The sequence below is a fragment of the Jaculus jaculus genome, chromosome 2 (assembly GCF_020740685.1).
Source record: "Jaculus jaculus isolate mJacJac1 chromosome 2, mJacJac1.mat.Y.cur, whole genome shotgun sequence".
Taxonomy (NCBI): domain Eukaryota; kingdom Metazoa; phylum Chordata; class Mammalia; order Rodentia; family Dipodidae; genus Jaculus; species Jaculus jaculus.
The window spans coordinates 174,831,853-174,851,685 of record NC_059103.1 but is presented as its reverse complement, the minus strand read 5'-3'; the positions used below and the strand labels follow the sequence as shown (position 1 = coordinate 174,851,685).

At 37.5% G+C, this 19,833-nt stretch overlaps 2 protein-coding genes across 41 annotated transcripts in view; one reads left to right on the top strand and one right to left on the bottom strand.

Moving 5' to 3' along the window:
- Positions 1-19,833, bottom strand: part of Rims2 (regulating synaptic membrane exocytosis 2) — a 544,765-nt gene that overhangs the window by 407,789 nt on the left and 117,143 nt on the right. For 27 of the 39 annotated variants that reach the window (XM_045144630.1, XM_045144647.1, XM_045144632.1 and 24 more), the window contains one exon: positions 6,352-6,363. The exons of the other annotated variants lie outside the window; for them this stretch is intronic. In XM_045144630.1, coding sequence (XP_045000565.1) covers positions 6,352-6,363 — 12 coding nt within the window. The remainder of the gene's footprint in view (positions 1-6,351; positions 6,364-19,833) is intronic. 39 annotated transcript variants of the gene reach the window in all.
- LOC101617718 (small ubiquitin-related modifier 1-like) lies at positions 10,082-10,431 on the top strand. 2 transcript variants are annotated; one of them, XM_045144668.1, is made up of 2 exons: positions 10,082-10,291; positions 10,361-10,431. In XM_045144668.1, exons 1-2 carry the CDS (start codon positions 10,126-10,128, stop codon positions 10,429-10,431), a joined length of 237 nt encoding a protein of 78 aa, XP_045000603.1. In that variant the 5' UTR covers positions 10,082-10,125. The 2 variants fall into 2 exon arrangements, with proteins under 2 accessions (XP_045000603.1, XP_004663067.2); XM_004663010.2 differs by having other exon boundaries at positions 10,082-10,431.

Here is a 19,833-nt window from a genome sequence, read left to right as displayed (position 1 = left end):
CACACAGGGGGAGAGAGTGAGAGAACACAAAATACATTCAAAATTCTTAGCCATCAGGGAAATGAAAATTGAAAGTTATATTGAGATTCCATTTTACTCCAGTTAGAATTCCTATCATCAAGAAAAAAGAAAACCTTTAATCCCAGCTCTCAGAAGGCAAAAGTAGATGAATCACTGTGAATTTGAGGCCAGCCTGGGGCTAAAGAGCAAGCACCAGGTCAGCCTGAGTTAAGAGTGAGACCCAGCTGGACGTGGTGGTACACGCCTTTAATCCCAGCACTTGGGAGGCTAAGGTAGGAAGACTGCTGTGAGTTCAAGGCTATCCTGAAACTACATAGTGAATTCTAGAACAGCCTGGGCTGGAGTGAGACCCTACCTAAAAAAAAAAAAAAAAACAGAGAGGGTAAGACTCTACCTTGACAAAAACAAAAAAGAAATAAGAAGAAAGAAAGAAAGGGAGGGAAAGAGGGAGGGAGGGAGGGAGGAAGAGACAGAGAAAAGAGGAAATACTGAGGATGTGGGAGATAAGCAGTCTTGAACACTATTTGTGAGAATGTAAACTCGTGCAGACAACTAGAGATGATCCTGAAAGAACAGAACAAAACAAAAATTACCTATCAAGCCAGGTGTGTTGACACACGCCTTTAATCCTAGCACTTGGGAGGCAGTTAGGAGGATCATCATGAGTTCAAGACCACCCTGAGACTACATAGTGAATTCCAGGTCAGCCTTGGCTAGAGTGAGACCCTACCTCGTAAAACCAAAAACAAACAAACAAAAAGGTACCTATCATATGACCCAGTATACCACTCATGGACATATACTTCAAAGAATCAAAGTAAACATACAATAGAAACACCTTCATACCATCAATAAATGAAGAAAATGTGACACACACACACACACATATGAATGGAAAAATTGCCTCCACTGGCTACTGTGAATACAAATAACTTCATTCCCCAGCTAGTAGCACTATTCAGGAAGGCTGTCAAACATCTTTAGAATGTGAAGCCTTTAGCAGATAAAGAGCTTTGCCTGAAAAGCCAAAGGACCTAGGTTCAATTTCCCAACACCCATGTAAGTCAGATGCACAAGGTGGTGCAGTGGCTTCAGGCCCTGGTGCACCCTTTGCGCTCTCTCTCCCCCCCCCCCCTCTCTCTCTCTCTATCAGCCTCTTTCTCTCTTGCTCTCTCAAATAAATAAGTAAAAATTTCAAAAAAATGTTTCAAGAAAAACAGAAGCCTTGCTAAAGGAAATATGTCACTGGGGATTGGCTTTGAGATTTTATAGTTGCTCCGTTTGCTGTAGCTATTCTCTTTCTTTCTCTTTATTTCTTTCCCTCTCTCTTTCTCCCCTTCCCCTCGTCCTCCTCCTCTTCCTCCTCCCCCACTTCCTCCTCTTCTTCCTCCTCCTCCTCCTCCTTTTCCTCCTCCCCCACTTCCTCCTCTTCCTCCTCCTCCTCTTCTACCTCCTCCTCCTCCTTTTTCCTCCTCCTCCTCCCCCTCCTCCTCCTCCTTCTTCTTTTCTTTCTCTCTCCCTCTCTCTCTCTCGCTCTCGCTCTCTCTCTCTCTTTCTCCCTCCTCCCTGCTAATGTGATATTGTGATGCTGGCTTTCTGTTCCTATCATGTTTTCTCCACCATACTCTGGAACTATAAACCAAGTGAGCCCTTTTAATTCCTTAAGCTGTTTCTGGTTGGATATTTTGTCTCCACAATATAGTATTCAACCATAAAATTAAAAATGTATGGGCTGGAGAGATGGCTTAGCGGTTAAGCACTTGCCTGTGAAGCCTAAGGACCCCGGTTCGAGGCTGGGTTCCCCAGGTCCCACGTTAGCCAGATGCACAAGGGGGCGTACACGTCTGGAGTTCGTTTGCAGTGGCTGGAAGCCCTGGCACGCCCATTCTCTCTCTCTCCCTCTATCTGTCTTTCTCTCTGTGTCTGTCGCTCTCAAAATAAATAAATAAATATTTTTTTAAAAATGTAGCATTTTAGGGACAATGGATAGAAATAAAGATCATAATAAATGAAATGAGCCAAACTCAGAACAAATATTTCATGTTATCAATCATATATTAAAAAGAAGGCAACAAGTAAGAGACAGAATAAGGGCAAGAAAGGGAATGTGAGGGGAATAGGATCAAAGCACAAAATATACAATATCAAAATTTTCATAATGAAACACATTAATTTATATAATTAATGTTAAAGGGCCAGGTGTAGTAGTATGTGCTTGTTATCTCAGTACTGGAAAGGCAGAACAAGTTAAATCCCTGGGACTCACTGGCAAGCCATGCTAGCCAACTGGGTGAGCTCCAGGCCAGTGAGAGACGCTGTCTCAAAACAAACAGATAGGGGCTGGAGAGATGGCTCAGCGGTTAAGTGCTTGCCTGTGAAGCCTAAGGACCCCGGTTCAAGGCTCAATTCCCCAGGACCCATGTTAGCCAGATGTACAAGGGGGCGCATGCGTCTGGAGTTTGTTTGCAGTGGCTGGAAGCCCTGGCACACCCATTCTCTCTATATATATGTATCTGCCTCTTTCTCTCTCTCTCTCTCTCTGCCACTGTCAAATACATAAATAAAAATCAACAAAAATTTTAAACAAAAAACCAAATAGATGAGGGCTGGAGAGATGGCTTAGTGGTTAAGCGCTTGCCTGTGAAGCCTGAGGACCCTGGTTCAAGGCTTGATTCCCCAGGACCCACGTTAGCCAGATGTACAAGGGGGCGCATGTGTCTGGAGTTCATTTGCAGTGGCTGGAGGCCCTGGCGCACCCATTCTCTCCCTCCCTCCCTCCCTCCCTCCCTCTTCCCCTCTCTCTCTCTCTCTCTCTCTCTCTCTCTCTCTCTCTCTCTCTCTCTGCCTCTTTCTCTGTCTGTTCTGTCAAATAAATAAATAAGTAAATTAAAAAAAAAATAGACGAAGCTTCAGAAACACCACCAAAGTTTGTCCTCTGGCCTACATACACACACCACATACAAATACATGATATATGAAAGATAGGTAGACAGATAGATGATTGATAGATAGATGATAGATAAATAGATAAATGGATGATAGATAAAATAATTGGATAAGTTGTGTTTGTTGTCAGGATATGACATTGAGGAATGTGAGCTATGCTACAACTGTAAATAAATTTGGTGAAGTCTCCAAATTCCTATAATCTCTATCATATCCTAAGTGAGTCATTTTAAATATGTTCTCCATAATAATATCAACTTATAAATTTATTTTTATTTATTTGAGAGAAAGAAAGAGAAGCACATAGAGAAAGAATGGGTGTGCTGGGGCTTCCAGCCACTGCAAACGAACTCCAGATATATGGCTTACATGGGTCCCAAAGAATAGAACCTGGGTCCTTTGGCTTTGCAGACAAATGCTTTAACCACTAAGCCATCTCTCCAGTCTAATAATGTCATCATTTATTTATACAATTCAACCAATCCCTTTTTTACTCTTTGTGAAATAAAACGCAATCAAGGAAAAATTCAGTCTCTAAGGATAACAAATTTATATTAATTTATTGTACTTCTTAAAACATTTACAGAGCATATATATATGCATAGATACACACAAACATTTCATTAGTTCTGAAGATCCACAAATCTGTACTTTCCTTGCTGGACCTTTAGTGTTTCCTTCATGGCGTCACACCAGCAATTCTCTGGGGAGCTGCCAGACCTTCAGCTACATACTGGAACTGCAACGTTGATTTCTATTCTCAGGCTTCCAACTTCTGGGTCTCAAAACCTGGTTCTCTGCTTATCCAAAATGCAGAAAGCCATTGTTGGACTACCCATCCTTCAATCATGTAAGCCAACACAATAAATTTATTGGTTCTGTTCGTCTAGGAAACTTTAATACAGCAGTTCAAAAATGTAACAAAGAATGACTTCACCACTCTGGATCTATCCTTCACTGTAAAAGCTGTCCAGTCCAGTGTAGATACCACTTTTGCATAAGAAGATGGTAGTAACTATTATCTTTATCATGACTAGGCAGAAGTCTCCAGAAATCTTCTCCTGTCTCATTTACTAGGACTATATTACATACCCATTCCTGGTTGCAAGGAGACTAAGAAAGTTTTATAGTTTTTCAGTCTCCCCAGTGGAGTGTAATCTCTTATTAACTTGACAGGATTTAAAGTCACCATGAAAACAAATATCTGGGAATATCTATGAAGGATTTTCTAGATTAGATTAATTGAAATACAAGGATTCACCCTGATTATGATTAAAAGATAGATTTTGAAAACATCTTTTAGGATGACATTGAGCAGGATCTGTCCTTACAACTACTCACACTTCCAAACACATATTTTACATGTAACAAATTCACCTCTTCTCTCAGGAAAGCAATTCCAAAGTCTCACCAAGTTAGAAAATTCAACTACAAATCCAAGTACTCTGAAGGAAAACAAATCTTCCCATCATTCTGGGTGGTATGTGAATCACTGTAAATCACTGACCTATATATACTTAAAGATATTTATTCCTAACAGACTCAATAAAAGATTGAGAAAAAACAGAGTGACTGTAACAGAAACACTCATTCAGAAATAGATGCGCTCTGCAGTATCAGCTGCCCACAATACACAGCAACCCCTGTATGAACAACCGCTTTGTTTCAACTCACTCATCCAAATGGCTCCTTGACTACTGTCATTCTTATTCCCTGGTTCTATCCTTTGTTAGGATAACCTTGGTCCACTGGATTGACACTCACAAATACATGCTTCTTGAGGACTTTATTTCACATCACACAGCTGACAAGCTGATAAGTTTAAGGATCTATGTGCTTTCTTATAGGCTAAATAGAGAATGTTTGCTATCAAGGCTTTGGATTTTTCTAGCCATTAACTACATATGGTATTTAGATTTTAATTAGTTAACATTAAATTTAATCTTCAATTTGAGTGTAGCTTTTTTCAAGTGCTCAAGAGCTACTTATAATAACTACAATCTACTACATTATAAAGAATTTACCAAAAAGGCTGCTGTATTTTTTTCATGTTCCAAATCCACATAAATTAATATATTTTAGCTGCTAGTGCATTTTAATTTATAATATAGATTAATAATTATGAAATCTTGCAGTGGATAAAGTGATTTCTATAGCTAAGCTTTCATCATTAAGTTTCCCATTTCTGGGATAAGTGTCACTGTCACAGACTAATTAGAACATTATATATCCTATGTTAACTCCACACAAAATTAGCCTCAGAGATTCTAAAGGTAATGAATTGTGGTAATTCTAAGCCAGCTAATGCACTGGGCTAGTAGAAAGCTCATAGTTTCTCTGACATGGCTGTCCTAGATCAATGATAGTGTGCAGATTGTACATCAAAGTGACCTGCTTATCTTCAACACTACCTCCAAAGGTTGGTAGGAGTCCCAAGATAAGAAAGGAGATAGAGAAGAAAGGAGGGAAGGCCGAGGAAGGGATGGATTGCAGGGTTTGTTTCTTTTGCTCAGAAATTTCATTCTAAATCCACATTCAAATATATACTGTCACATGCATCATCCCCAACTAAGTATTTGAAGACTTTAACAGAAAGTAAAAGGTTCTACTCAATTATCAAAAAAGGTAATAGTGTAAAGATCGCCACTAAAGGATGTTTTCAGTGGATTTTATGCCAAATAGAAATTAAACAACTTGAAAGGACCTCATGGCTGAGTTAACTCATCAAAAAATATTAAATTATAGATTTTATTTATATAGGTAGAGAGCCACCAGTCTGCAGAACAGATGTAATTCCAAATCAATCCTCTTTGGGAAGACATTATCACACTATCAAAAACTAGGCTGAAATTTAGTCCTAATCACCAAAGCATTTTAAATTATAAACACACAATGTATAATATGAAGGTTAAGATACTTTACTAATGTCTAAAACACATTGAGACAAATAAAAATATATTAAATATTTATAGTAAACTACAAAATAAATATATCAGTAATTCCATGTTAAATGTTATTGTACTTGATTATTATAAACATTGACTTTTATATTAAGTCAAACTTTAAAATCAACAGTATAAAATTAAATAAATGCTTATCATGTTTATCATAATAAGGAATGCTATGAGATTTTGAAAATATACTAGATCCTAAAAGTCAGGCCTGTATAAAAATAAAATGATCAATTCTTCATCTATAATACAATGAAATGTAAGTTGCTTTTCAGTAAACTCACCATGCTTAAATGTTCCATAATGTTTAACAATTATCATGCAATACAACTGCAACAAAATACTTAAACATATATAAATTAAATGCATCTATAAAAAGTAAATAGGCAATAACAATAAGAAAAATTATATTAGACAGAAAAAAGGCTCTAACCACTTTGTCCTCCTGGTGTGTATATCCACGAAAGCAAGTTAAAAAAGACAGAAAAGACAAAACAAAAAATAAATAATTAATTTCTTTCTTAAATGAGAATTTTAAAGTTTGTAAGTGAAATAAAAATTCAAAAAAAGTTTAAATTACATTTTGATAAAATCTCAAATTTTTGACTTTAAATTTAAATTAAGAAAGGAACATTTTCCATATATTTCACTCAACTCAAGCAAGATATGCTGCATATCAGAATATATTAAAACATAAACAAAATAATTTCCATAAAATTAATAAAATACTCAAACATTTTAAAAAGGAGAATTCTTTGCACAATTAAAATCTTAAGTAAATAGTGAACTCTAAAAAAACTGAAAATATGGTTAAAAATAAATCTTTTATGTGCCAAAATGAAAAGATAGTAGCATTGTTTAATTAATTATTATTGAAAATAAACAAATGTTACATGAATAATGCATATTTGCTTCTAAATATTACTTGTCTAATTGATTTAGAAGTCATCTAAACTTTGCATAACTAAAAAGATAAAAGTTAATTGAAATAAGCCACCAAAAATAAAATATTATTGATTCTATTTGGCCATTGTGGGTCATAGTTTCCCAATATTACAAATGTAGAAAATATAAGGGTAAGGTATAGAATTTAGTTGAAAAGAACCTATGTAGATACATTGAAAATTAAATGAAATAGTTCAGTTCTTTTTTGTGGAGTGTGGAGACTGTTGTGATGTTTGTACTGTATGCAATATGCACATGCCCTCTGTGTATATGTATGATGTATGCAGAGTCCAGAGGAGAACTTATTGTGTCATCTTCTTTGTTCATTCATCTGTTTCCTTGAGACAGAGTCTGTCACTCAACCCAGACAGGCCATCTTCTCATTTTTTCAGTAGTATGCTCTAGCAATTCTCTGGTCTCCAGACCACAGAACTGGGGTTACAGACACACTTGGCCATTTCCAACTATTTACAAGGGTGCTCAGGAATCAACAAGCATTCAAATGCTGAGGCTTCTCACCAGTCCACTGTTACAGTTATTTTTAGTATGAACTTTAGATATAGATTGTTTTAGACATGTAGAAAATTATGATGAACAAAGCCGGGCACGGTAGCACATGCCTTTAGTCCCAGCACTTGGGAGGCGGAGGTAGGAGGATCACTGTGAGTTCAAAGTCACCCTGAGAATACCGAGTGAATTCCAGGTCAGCCTGGGCTACCTCAACCCCCCCCCAAAAAAAATTATAATGAATAATATTGACCTGCTATATTATAATAACTAATGAAATTAAAAGCTAAATCATATTTTGCAATTCACTGGTTTTTTGGTTTGGTTTTTTTGTTTGTTTGTTTGTTTTTGTTTTTCAAGGTAGTGTCTCACTCTAGCCCACACTGACCTGGAATTCACTATGTAGTCTCAGGGTGGCCTCAAACTCACAATGATCCTTCTACCCCTGCCTCCCGAGTGCTGGGATTAAAGGCGTGCACCACCATACCCAGCTCACTGTTTCTTTCAAATAGGGTGGTAGTATAACATTTGTAACTAAGAGAAGTAACAATCACACATACCTATTTTATAATCCTTGGGCTGGAGTGATTGCTCAGTGGTTAAAGGTGCTTGCTTGCAAAGCCTGATGACCTGAGTTCAATTCCCCACTACCCACATAAAGCCATATGCCCAAAGTGGCACATTCTTCTGGAGTTCATTTGCAATAGCAGAAAGGCCTGGTTTGACTATTTTCTCTCCCTTTCCCCCTCTCTCTCTCTCTCTCTCTCTCTCTCTCTCTCTCTCTCTCTCTTATCTTTCCCCTATCTCTCTGAAATAAATAGATAAATAATTTTCATTCCTGTCTTGAAACATCACATCTAGCTATTTATGCTATACAATTTCCCTTTATATCCCTTTACATTTTCAATTTCAAAATAGTAAATTAATATTACTTGATGAGGATTTTAGGGGATTAAGTAAAATACTTGGGAAACCTCTTTAAAAAAAGAAAAGAAAAGCTATGTGCCTCACACCCACTGCTATATCTGATAGTCTAGCATATTACAACATAGGGTACCATATGAACAGGCAAGACTGCATCCTTCAGTTTAATGTGTTCTTGACTGCTGTATTTGCTATAAATGTTGAAATTAAACATGACCTAACAGGTATTGTAAAATCAAAGATTATATGTGAATATCATTTACAGAACACTCAAATATAAACTGGGAAATATACTAAATGTCTGAGATAGCAAATGAATAAGACAGTTTCTGCTTTCAAGGAAGTAAATATGGTAACAGAAAGAAAGAAAGAAAGAAAGGAAGGAAGGAAGGAAGGAAGGAAGGAAGGAAGGAAGGAAGGAAGGAAGGAAGGAAGGAAGGAAGGAAGGAAGGAAGGAAGGAAGGAAGGAAGGGGAGAGAGAAAGAAAGGAAGAAAGAAAGAAAGAAAGAAAGAAAGGAAGGAAGGAAGGAAGGAAGGAAGGAAGCAAGGAAGGAAGGAAGGAAGGAAGGAAGGAAGGGGAGAGAGAAAGAAAGGAAGAAAGAAAGAAAGAAAGAAAGAAAGAAAGAAAGAAAGAAAGAAAGAAAGAAAGAAAGAAAGGGAAATCATTGCACAACAAAGTTGTTTTCAAATCAAGAGAATAGCAAGGTACTGGAAATACAAAGATAGAAAAGATCACAGGACCTGGAGAAAGGAGTATTAAAAATCTGAGCTGCCATTAGGGCTTTAAATAAGAATCAAGCCAGGCTGGAGAGACAGTTTAGTGGTTAAGGCACTTGACTGCGAAGTCTAAGGACACAGGTTCAGTTCCCCAGTACCCACGTAAGCCAGATGCACATGGTGGCACATGCATCTGGAGTCCGTTTGCAGTGTCTGGAGGCCCTGGTGCGCCCATCTTCATTCTCTCTCTTTCTCTTATAAATAAATAAAAATAAAATATTTTTTTAAAAGAGTAATGAAGCCAAGGAAGTAGCTGAGTACTAGAGGAGTTGTCTACAACATACAAGGCCCTGGGTTGGTCTCCTGCAAGGAAGAGGAAAGAGATGAGAGAAATGGGGAGCGATGAATAAAATCTCAGGATTAATAACATATGCAAAAAGGACAAAAACACAGATAAAACTGACATATTCTGTAACTGCTAGTATTTTGGAATGACTATATTAAAACTTGTGTATTTTCTGGTGTTTCTGAAATACTTATAGTTCAAATATGTCTAGACTATAATAGATGTATTTGAACTAAGGTTTCCATCATTAATTGTATTGTATCTGGCAAAAACTCAGAAACATAACATTTTGACAAGATAACTTACATTGCAATAAGAAACAAGCAAAAAAATAAAACTATAACTAATAAACTTGAGAACAGCTGATTCTTCTTAACAGATAAAACAAGTTCAATTTTAGCTATAATGTACACATGAAAGTTATAAGATGTACATGAAATGTTATTGACACCATATCTTTACTGTCTATCAATAGAAAAAAGTGCCATATGATTTATGAATAAGATTATTAGCTGCCACAATATTCAGACTGAAAGCCAAAGAGGCTAGTCTGGAATCTTAGGAGAACAATTTGGAAGTTGTTCAATAGTTTCAGTGAAATACGAGTTGAAAGTGAAGGAATAATATTAGTAACAAGAAGGTAAAAAGAGCCGCCGTGTTGTGCCGTGGGGAAGAGCGACCGATTTTTGTAAACCCCAGAGCTATAGCTTCTCCGTGCCTGAGGCCCGCTCCTGGGCGGAGACACCCCCGGGTGAAGCGGCTGTCACCATGTCTGACCAGGAGGCAAAACCTTCAACTGAGGACTTGGGTGATAAGAAGGAAGGCGAATACATTAAACTAAAAGTTATTGGACAGGATAGCAGTGAGATTCACTTCAAAGTGAAGATGACAACACATCTCAAGAAACTCAAAGAATCATGCTGTCAAAGACAGGGCGTTCCAGTGCATTCACTCAGGTTTCTCTTTGAAGGTCAGAGAACTGCTGATAATCATACTCCAAAAGAACTGGGAATGGAAGAAGAAGATGTGATTGAAGTTTATCAGGAACAAACAGGGGGTCACTCAAGGGTTTAGTTATTTTTATTTTTCCTTTCCCCTCAATCCTTTTTTATTTTTAAAACCTAGTTCTTTTGTAATGTGGTATTCAAAACAAGATTGAATGCTGGCACTCCACCTCTTTAGAACACACCGTGATTTGAATCCTAGTGTTCAATATTCATCACTGGTTGTTTTCACTGTGCTGATTTTTAGTGATCGGACCTCAGCCCCCTTCATGTCGCCTTCTCCTTGTTAAAACTCCACGTGTGCTCAGAGAGGCCGCCTTTTCAGGACTGCATTTTCAGGTTTGTGGTGAAATAGATCGATCAATTTGAACATTCGTAATGACCTTCCAGTTGGCCCTGAAGCTGTAGCATGAGATTGCTTCACTCCTGGACTATGATTTTCAGTGGGAGATGGAAGTTTTTCAGAGAACTGAACTGTAGGAAAACAACCTTTCCTCAACTTGAAGCTAATTTTAAAATCTGAGGGTCTGGACCAAAAGAAGAATATCAAGTTTGGAGTCAAGTGACAAATACGATGAGGTCAAGACTAACTCCAAAGATGGCTTTACTGAGAAAGAAAGCATTTTAACATGAAAGAGATCCTGTCAGAAGATCCAGAAAAGTTCTAATTTTCATTAGCAGTTAATAAAGTTACTCATGCCAAAGTGTATAAAAAAAAAGAAGGTAAAAAGAGGTATACTAAAAGAATAAAGCAGTTAAAGACTTGACTGAGAACTGGGAAGTACAGAATTTCCATAGTCTGACCTAGGCAATTAAAAGGGTAAGAAAAGAAGTACTTGAAAGACAATTTCACACATACAACCCACATGGAGAAGTAGATCAGGAGGAATAATGAATTCACATTCAGACAAGGTGAATTTGAGATGCCTAAAAATAAAAGAATAATCTGATGAAACTGTGTTTGCAAATCATCAGCATATATGCAGTATTTAAAGCTATAGAAACAAAGGTAGAGAGATGGCTCAGCAGTTAAAGACACTTGCTTACAAGCTTGCTGGTTCAGGTTTGATTCCCCAGGTGCCCATGTAAAGCCAAATGCACCAAGTGGTACATGTGTCTGGAGTTCATGTGCAGTAGGAAGAGGCCCTGGTGTGCCCATTCATTTTCTCTATCTCTTAGCTCTCTTTCTTTCTCTCTCTCATAAGTAAATAAAAACCTTACTTTAAAAAGGCTAGGAGGGCTGGAGAGATAGCTTGATGGATAAGGCACTTGCCGACAAAGCAAAGGACCCAGGTTTGATTCCCCGGTACCCACATAAAGCATACAGTGGCATATGCCTCTCCCTCAAATAAATAAATAAATAAAATATTTTTTATAAAAGGCAATAAGGAACTGGAGAGACGGCTCAGCTGTTAAGGTGCTTGCCTGCAAAGCCTAACAGCCTGGGTTCAGTTCTCCAGTACCTGCAATGACCCAGATGCACAAAGTAGTGCATGCATCTGAAAATTATTTGCAGTGGCTAGATACAGTGGTGTGCCTATTCTCTCTGTCTCTCTTCTCTCCGTCTATCTCTACCTGCAAATAAATAAATTTTTAAAGGCTATGGAAATAAACATACCCTCCCAAGATTACTAAAGGTAGAAGAGATGGCAGCACTAATCAAAATTGTGTTTACTTTTGATTGGTAAACCTTCTTAAAAAGAGAAATACAGAACTGGGCATTGTGGCTCAGTGGTAGAGCCCTTGTCTACTATATCCTGGGTTCCATCCCTAGCACTAACCCCCACCCCAAACAAAATACAAAATAAAAGAATGGTCACATCTTTTAATCAGATTTTAATAATGCAATTAAGTCAAAATTCTACTTGTGATTTAGAAAAGTATGATTAAACTCAAATTGGAACTGAGTTATCAGAAAATAAAAGGTAATGAATAAAGTAATGTATTATGAAGAACATTCTTAAAAGTACAGAACTGTACAATAGTTTTATTTTAAACTTATGGACGGTTTAGATTTTCAAATGTTCTTTAAAAGTGGATTTCCAGGGCTGGAGAGATAGCTTAGCAGTTAAGGCATTTGCCTGCAAGGTCAAAGGACCCATGTTCAATTCCCCAGGACCCACGTAAACCAGATACACAAGGTGGCATATGCATCTGGAGTGTGTATGCAGTGGCTAGATGCCCTGGTGCCCATTCTTTCTGTCTCTCTCTCCCTCCCTCCCTCCCTCTCTCTCTCTCTCTCAAATAAATAAATAAAAATATTTTAAAATATTTTTTTTAATTTTGAAGTGAATTTCCAGGGCTGGAGAGATTGTTTAGTGGTTAAGGCGCTTGCCTGCCAAGTCTAAGTACCCAGGTTCAACTCCTCAGAACCCATGTAAGCCAGATACACATGGTGGTACATTTCCTCTGGAGTTCATTTGCAGTGGCTAGAGGCTCTGACACACCCATTCTCCCTCTTTCTCTCTCTCTCTCCTCAAATAAATAATTTTTAAGTGAATTTCCAAATTGAATTAGCTGGATGTTTACTTCGGCTTTTACTAAGTCTATGTTGAAAACAAGAAACTAAATGGTTCCAGTTAAGTTTAGAAATTAAAAACACTTTATTTTGTATTTGAGATTAATTATGGCATATTCAGTTTATGCATGCAGCAAGGAATACACTAACCCAGTATAGACATATGATTATTAATAAGATAATGTGTGAAAGCATCTAGCACAGTGACTGAGAAATATAGTAGGTAAGAAGAAACCTATTAACACAAAAACCATCATAAAACACTTCCACAGCATTCACTGTATGCTAGATCCCATGCCTAAATACTTCATAAATATTAACTCATTTTACCTTCACAATAGCCTTGCAAAAAAGATACTATTAGAGCTGGAGAGACAGCTTACTGGTTATGGTGTTTGCCTGCAAAGCATAAGAACCTAGGTTCAATTCCCCAGTACCCATATAAGCCAGATGCACAGGGTGGTGCATGCATCTGGAGTTCACTTGCAGTGGCTGGAAGCCCTTGTGTGTCTATTCATTATCATTCTCCCTCTCTCAATCTCTCTTTCTCTCTCTCTCTCTCGTACTCTCTCTCTCTCTCCTAAATAAATAAATGAAACATTTTTCAATGGTACTATTATTATTCTATGCACAGGTAAAGAAACTGAGGCATCGAGAGTGCAAACATCTGGTACAAGATTGCAAATCTAGGAGGTGACAAAGCTGGAATTCAAACTTAGTCTTACTTCAGAGCTTGTGTTGCAGCCACTACCCTATAGTATCACATATTTTGACTTTATATTTCTACTCTCTATAATTTCATATATCAACATTGTATTTTGGTCATAATTACTAGACTACTAAACTTAGAAAGTCTAATGATTATTTGATGTACTTTCAAAATATTTTTAATTTAATAGGTGCATTTTATAATTTCTAGTAGTGATTAATATTATATTATATTTTATTTTCCAATATAATTTTATACATATTATTTTTTCCTATAATATACTGTTGCTATGCTCATCCTTATGATTTCATCCCTTCTACTATTAAACAATCACCCTGCCTCGCCGTAAGATCAATCTACTTTGTGTTTTCCCAAATCTAGCTTCTCATGTCATTTATTGATAATATCATGATTTTGCCTCTATTATTTTCTCTTAATAGCCAGGGCATCATTTCAGATGAAATATGCCAAACCACTTGTGGTTTCTATGTGAAGTGTCCCTCTCCATAGGCTCACAGATTTCAACACTTGGTCATCAGCTGGTGGCCCTATTCTGGAAGGCTGTACAATCGGTAGGAGGTAGAGATTCACTGAAGAAAGTGGGTCAACAGGGGCAGACCTTCAAAGTTTGTAGCCCCATGCCACTCCTGTCTCTGCTTCCTGACTACAGCCACAACGCGACCACGCTCCTTGGATCCTGCCACCATGCTTTCCTGCCTGACCTTAAAGGGCCAAAGAATTGTGTCCCTTCTTAAGCTGGAGCCAAAATAAACCCTTCCTTAAGTTGTTTCTTGTTAGGTATTTGGTCACAGCAACAAGAAGTAACTAATACAACAGTTTTGTGAAAGTTTCCATCATTAGTCTCCTTACCACCTATGAAACCATTAGTTTCTCCTCAAAATCTTTCTTGAGATACTCATTCTCTCACCCAATATTTCTTCCTCTATGTTACCAAAAATACACATGTCTGTCTACATCAAGGCTGTTTACTGTCATTATCATTCTTCTCTTCTTGTCTGCCTTCCCTGATCAAGTGAAAAACACCTGTCTCAACATTATCATATCCTCTCTTGGGTTTTGTCTCTTTTTTAAAGAATAATAATTAAATTTTGCCTGTATATTTGCCTTTTTCATTTTGAATTTTCACCTTCAAGAAAATATCACCAAAGTGCTGATCTGCAGTAAGGAGATAGATCAAAAGACAGTATCAGACTAGAGAGATTCCACAGAGGTTAAAGCACTTGCCACACAACTCTGAGTCCCTAAATTCAGATCCTCAAGCCCCATGTAAAAATCAGAAGTTATATGATTGTCTTCTGAAATTCTTCTGTATCTATGGTGAGAAATGATATGAAGGTGGGAGAACAACCTCAAAGCTCAAGAATGAGAAGGGAAACAAAAAAAAAAAAAAAAACCTGCTTCAAATGAAGGGGAAGGCAAGGACTAGCCCAAAAATTATCCTCTGACCTCCATACACATACTATGGAGTGCCTGAATACATGCACAAACATACAAACACCATACACATAACACCTAATGGATTAAAAAAATTCTATCCCGGGGCTGGAGAGATGGCTTAGCGGTTAAGCACTTGCCTATAAAGCCTAAGGACCCCGGTTCAAGGCTCGATTTCCCAGGACCCACATTAGCCAGATGCACAAGGGAGTGCACGTGTCTGGAGTTCGTTTGCAGTGGCTGGAGGCCCTGGTGCGCCTATTCTCTCTCTCTATCTGCTTCTTTCTCCCTCTCTCTCTCTCTCTCTCTCTCTGTCTCCCTCTCTCTCGAATAAATAAATAAAAATGAACAAAAAATTATTAAAAAATTTTCTCCCAGAGAAACATGTCCATGATGGATAGGCACACCAGATTACTTTCTTCCATTCACTCAATTATTACTTGAGTGACAATTTGGTAATAATTTAATATACAAAATTACAGAAACCTACAGTAAGTTTTCAAAGTGAATTAAAGAAATGTAATCAATTAATAATAATACAGTCAAGAATAATAGATTACATTTGTATAATCCAGTATGGCACAAAATAATAAGTAGCTGATCACATTACATAACCAAAGAAAGGACAGTGATGTAAATAGCCTCAAGCCCAGAACATAATGATGTCCACAAAAGGAAATAATGGTCAAGTAGATAAGGATTTCAGATGAGGTCTAAAGGGAAGAAGATGAGTAGAATGAAAAGTCATAAAAGACACACATTGTAAATAATTTAAGAAGTGCTAGTAGTGTGATTTGATTGGACATACTAAATTAAGTAAATATCATACCTAGAGTTAAACAGGAAATTAACCATGGACAAAGGCTCAATATGCCATTAGCAACTGCAGTCACTCCAGACACAAGGAATTATTAAACAGTTTTTATACAGAAGATAACATAAGTAGGTGTGAATATTATGAATACCACATGTGGTGGTTTGATTCAGGTGTCCCCCATAAACTTAGGTGTTCTGAATGCTAGGTTCCCAGCTGATGGATATTTGGGAATTAATTCCTCCTGGAGGGAGTGTATCATTGGGGGCGGGCTTATGGGCTTTATAGCCAGTTTCCCCTTGCCAGTGTTTGGCACACCCTCCTGTTGCTGTGTTCCATCTTATGTTGGCCAGGGGGTGATGTCCACCCTCTGCTCATGCCATCGTTTTCCCCTGCCATCATGGAGCTTCCCCTCAAGCCTGTAAGCCAAAATAAACCTCTTTTTCCCAGAAGCTGCTCTTGGTTGGGTGATTTCTACCAGCAATGCGAACCGGACTGCAACACCACATAACACTGTATTTGTCTGAGAAGTCAGCACTGGAGCAGAAAGACCAGTTAAGAGGCTGGCACTGATCCAAGTGACAGAAGATGAGAGCCTAGCAAGACAGCAATCAGTAGTTTGTGTGTAGAGAAGGAAATAATCAATTTTTATAAGTTGTGGGGAAAGAGTACTGAAGGAACAAAACCTAAAGTGATGCCTGACTTCCTAGTTTAGGTGACAAAATATAGTGAAAAGCTAAAAATTTTAGAAAGAGTAAATCTGAGTGCTATTCCAGCAACAGAAAACACACAGGAAGTCTAATAATAATAATAATAATAATAATAATAATAATTGAAATCCAGCATATATTATATATATATATATATATACATATATATATAATAAGTGAAATCCAGCAGAATTCTAATACATTTTCAAAAGAAATTACAAGACAATGCTTCAAAATATTATGATGGTCTCTTCTTTTTATGGACATAAATTACTTTAATTTAAAATAGATTAAAATAAGTGTTGTTATCAAGTATTTTAATTTTTTAAAATTCGTTGTTCATTTATTTTTTGCTAGGTTTGAAGTTAAAGTTTTTTTTAATTTGTTTGTTTATTTATTTGAGAGTGACAGAGAGAGAGACAGCGAGCACACCAGGGCCTCCAGCCAAACGAACTCCATATACATGTGCCACCTTGTGCATCTGGCTTACGTGGGTACTGGGGAATTGAGCCTCGAACCAGGGCCCTTAGGCTTCACAGGCAAGCACTTAACCACTAAGCCATCTCTCCAGCCCCAAAGTTAAAGATTTTCATTGGGAATATCTTAATCTATTATATGATGTATTTTATGATTGAAATGCACTATGGATGCTACTGCTAATATTTCCCTTGTATGCAAAATAGGAATTCCTCACTTGATGCTCAACTTATTTGCTGAAGAATACATTAGGAATTGATTAGCACCCATGGCCCTCCAAGAAGTTTGAGTAAACAGATAACAAAAGCAGTTTTCAATGCAGGTGTGACCATATCCAAACAAACTTTGTTCCTGCTGTGCATCCAGTACTCTGTAAGTATTTTTCTCTTCTCTAAAATAAACCTCAAAACTATGTAACTTGTATATTTTTAACATTAAAGTTTAACATATAATACATTTTCAGGTGTGTTGTATATTGTAAATGTACTTAAATATGTTTTCATCATATCTTATAACTGCATAGTTAGCTTATTCAATATAAGGAAAAATGTCTACCATGAAACCTACTTGGCAAATCAGCCTGTATGGCCAAGCCATCAGCCAAAATGATTTTCAAAGAGTCCAACTTCATTATTAAATTAAAGCAATTTCCATTATGGGTCACAATGGTAATCATCTCATGTTCAAATGCTAACTCTATAAACAATAGAGGAGGCACGAGAATCTTGCCAAGGATTAAGTTTACATAATTATATAAACTTCTTTATATATTCTTCAAATTCCTATGGGCCACAGTTTGCTAAAATAGTAATGCCCTAAACATTCATACCATATATGTATAAGAAAGGTAAAAACTAATGCATAACTCACAATATAATCTACAAATAATTACTTAAAATAATTAATGAAGCTTCTCAAAATTACTCTTGAAAATTATAAACAGTGGAAATATCTAGCCATACAAACACATTTATTGGATTGCTTCAAGAAGTATATGAGTAAAATAGCACAAAATTTAATGTCATAATATGATAAGCCCAGATAAAAACTTAAAAATCATTTAGGCTGAAGAAATGGCTCAGTGGGTAAGACTGTTTGCCCGTAAAAGCATGAAGGCCTAAAAGGATGTGATTTATCTTCCAGCACCCACATAAACACCTTGGTTGTGGCCACACACCTCAGTTTGCATCATGTAACCCCAGTCATCTGGGGAAGACACTGAAGAATCACTGGGGTTCTGCTGGTCAACCAGTCTGATTAAAAATGCCAGCATTGGGCTGGAGAGATGGCTTAGCGGTTAAGCGCTTGCCTGTGAAGCCTAAGGACCCCGGTTCAAGGCTCGGTTCCCCAGGTCCCACGTTAGCCAGATGCACAAGGGGGCGCACGCGTCTGGAGTTCGTTTGCAGAGGCTGGAAGCCCTGGCGCGCCCATTCTCTGTCTCTCTCTCTCTCTCTCCCTCTACCTCCTTCTCTGTCTGTCACTCTCAAATAAAGAAAAAAAAAAATTTAAAAAAAAAATGCCAGCATTAGCCAGGTGTGGTGGCGCACGCCTTTAATCCCAGCCCTCGGGAGGCAGAGGTTGGAGGATCACCGAGAGTTCGAGGCTACCCTGAGACTCCATGGTGAATTCCAGGTCAGCCTGGGCTAGAGTGAGACCTTACCTTGGGGAAAAAAAAAATGCCAGCACTTGGGAGGCAAAGGCAGGAGGATTGCTGAGTATTCAAGGTCACCCTGAAACTACATAGTGAATTCCAGGTCAGCCTGAACTAGAGTGAAACCCTACCTGGGAGGGAGGGGAAGTAAGCACACCAGGTTTAGTGAAAGAGTCCATCTCAACAGCTCAAGGAAATAACTGGAAAAATGTGACAATGACCCACCCAGCATTCATTCTCCTCTGGCCTCCACAGGCATGCACGCAAATGCGCACACAAAATAATTAAGATCAGAGCCTTCATTTTACAGATTATTTTTAAGTGGTAAAAGAATGAAGTTAGTGTGCTAAAGATGGCTTAGCAGTTAAGGCACTTGCCTACAAAGCCAAAGGACCTCAGTTTGATTCCCCAGTACCCACGTAAGCCAGATGCACAAGATGGTGCAGACATCTGGAGTTCGTTTGCAGTGGCTAGAAGCCCTGGTGCACCCATTCTCTCCCCTCTCCCTCCCCCTCTCTCTCTCCCTTTTTCCCTCTCTCAAATAGATAAATAAAACTAAAATATTTTTAAAAAAGAATGAAGTGAGCAAATGTAAACAGGCCAGGAACAGAACTTGGTTCTCAACTTAGGCCACTCTCTCCCTGGACAAATGTTCCATTCTTTCTGGTGTAGTGGTATGCACGGATTCTCTAAAGTGTAAAAGAAAATTCATATATGTTTTTGCCTTGGCTATATAGAGGCTAAAGTATTTTACTAGCCCACTGTCTAGAGACCTACATGTTGCACAGTGGCTTAAAAGGAAAAAACTTAAGGACTATGACAGAATTGTAAAATATTCTAATGATTACTTGGTTTCTCAATACATACTTTAAGTGCTAATCATTAAACCACTTGTATAAATGATATTAATGATTAACTCATACAATAATGCATCAACATCATTCTATTTTTTCCATCTAACAAACTGAACACAATTATACCAATATGTTGTAAAGGACTTGAGTCTCTTCCATTCATTCTGCTTCAAATATGATACATAAAGTGAAAAAATTATATCTGTCACATTTTAAGTTCTCATATTTGTTAAAGAATGTAATTTTGAAAAAATGTGTCTCATTTCCTTTAGAATTAGATTAAT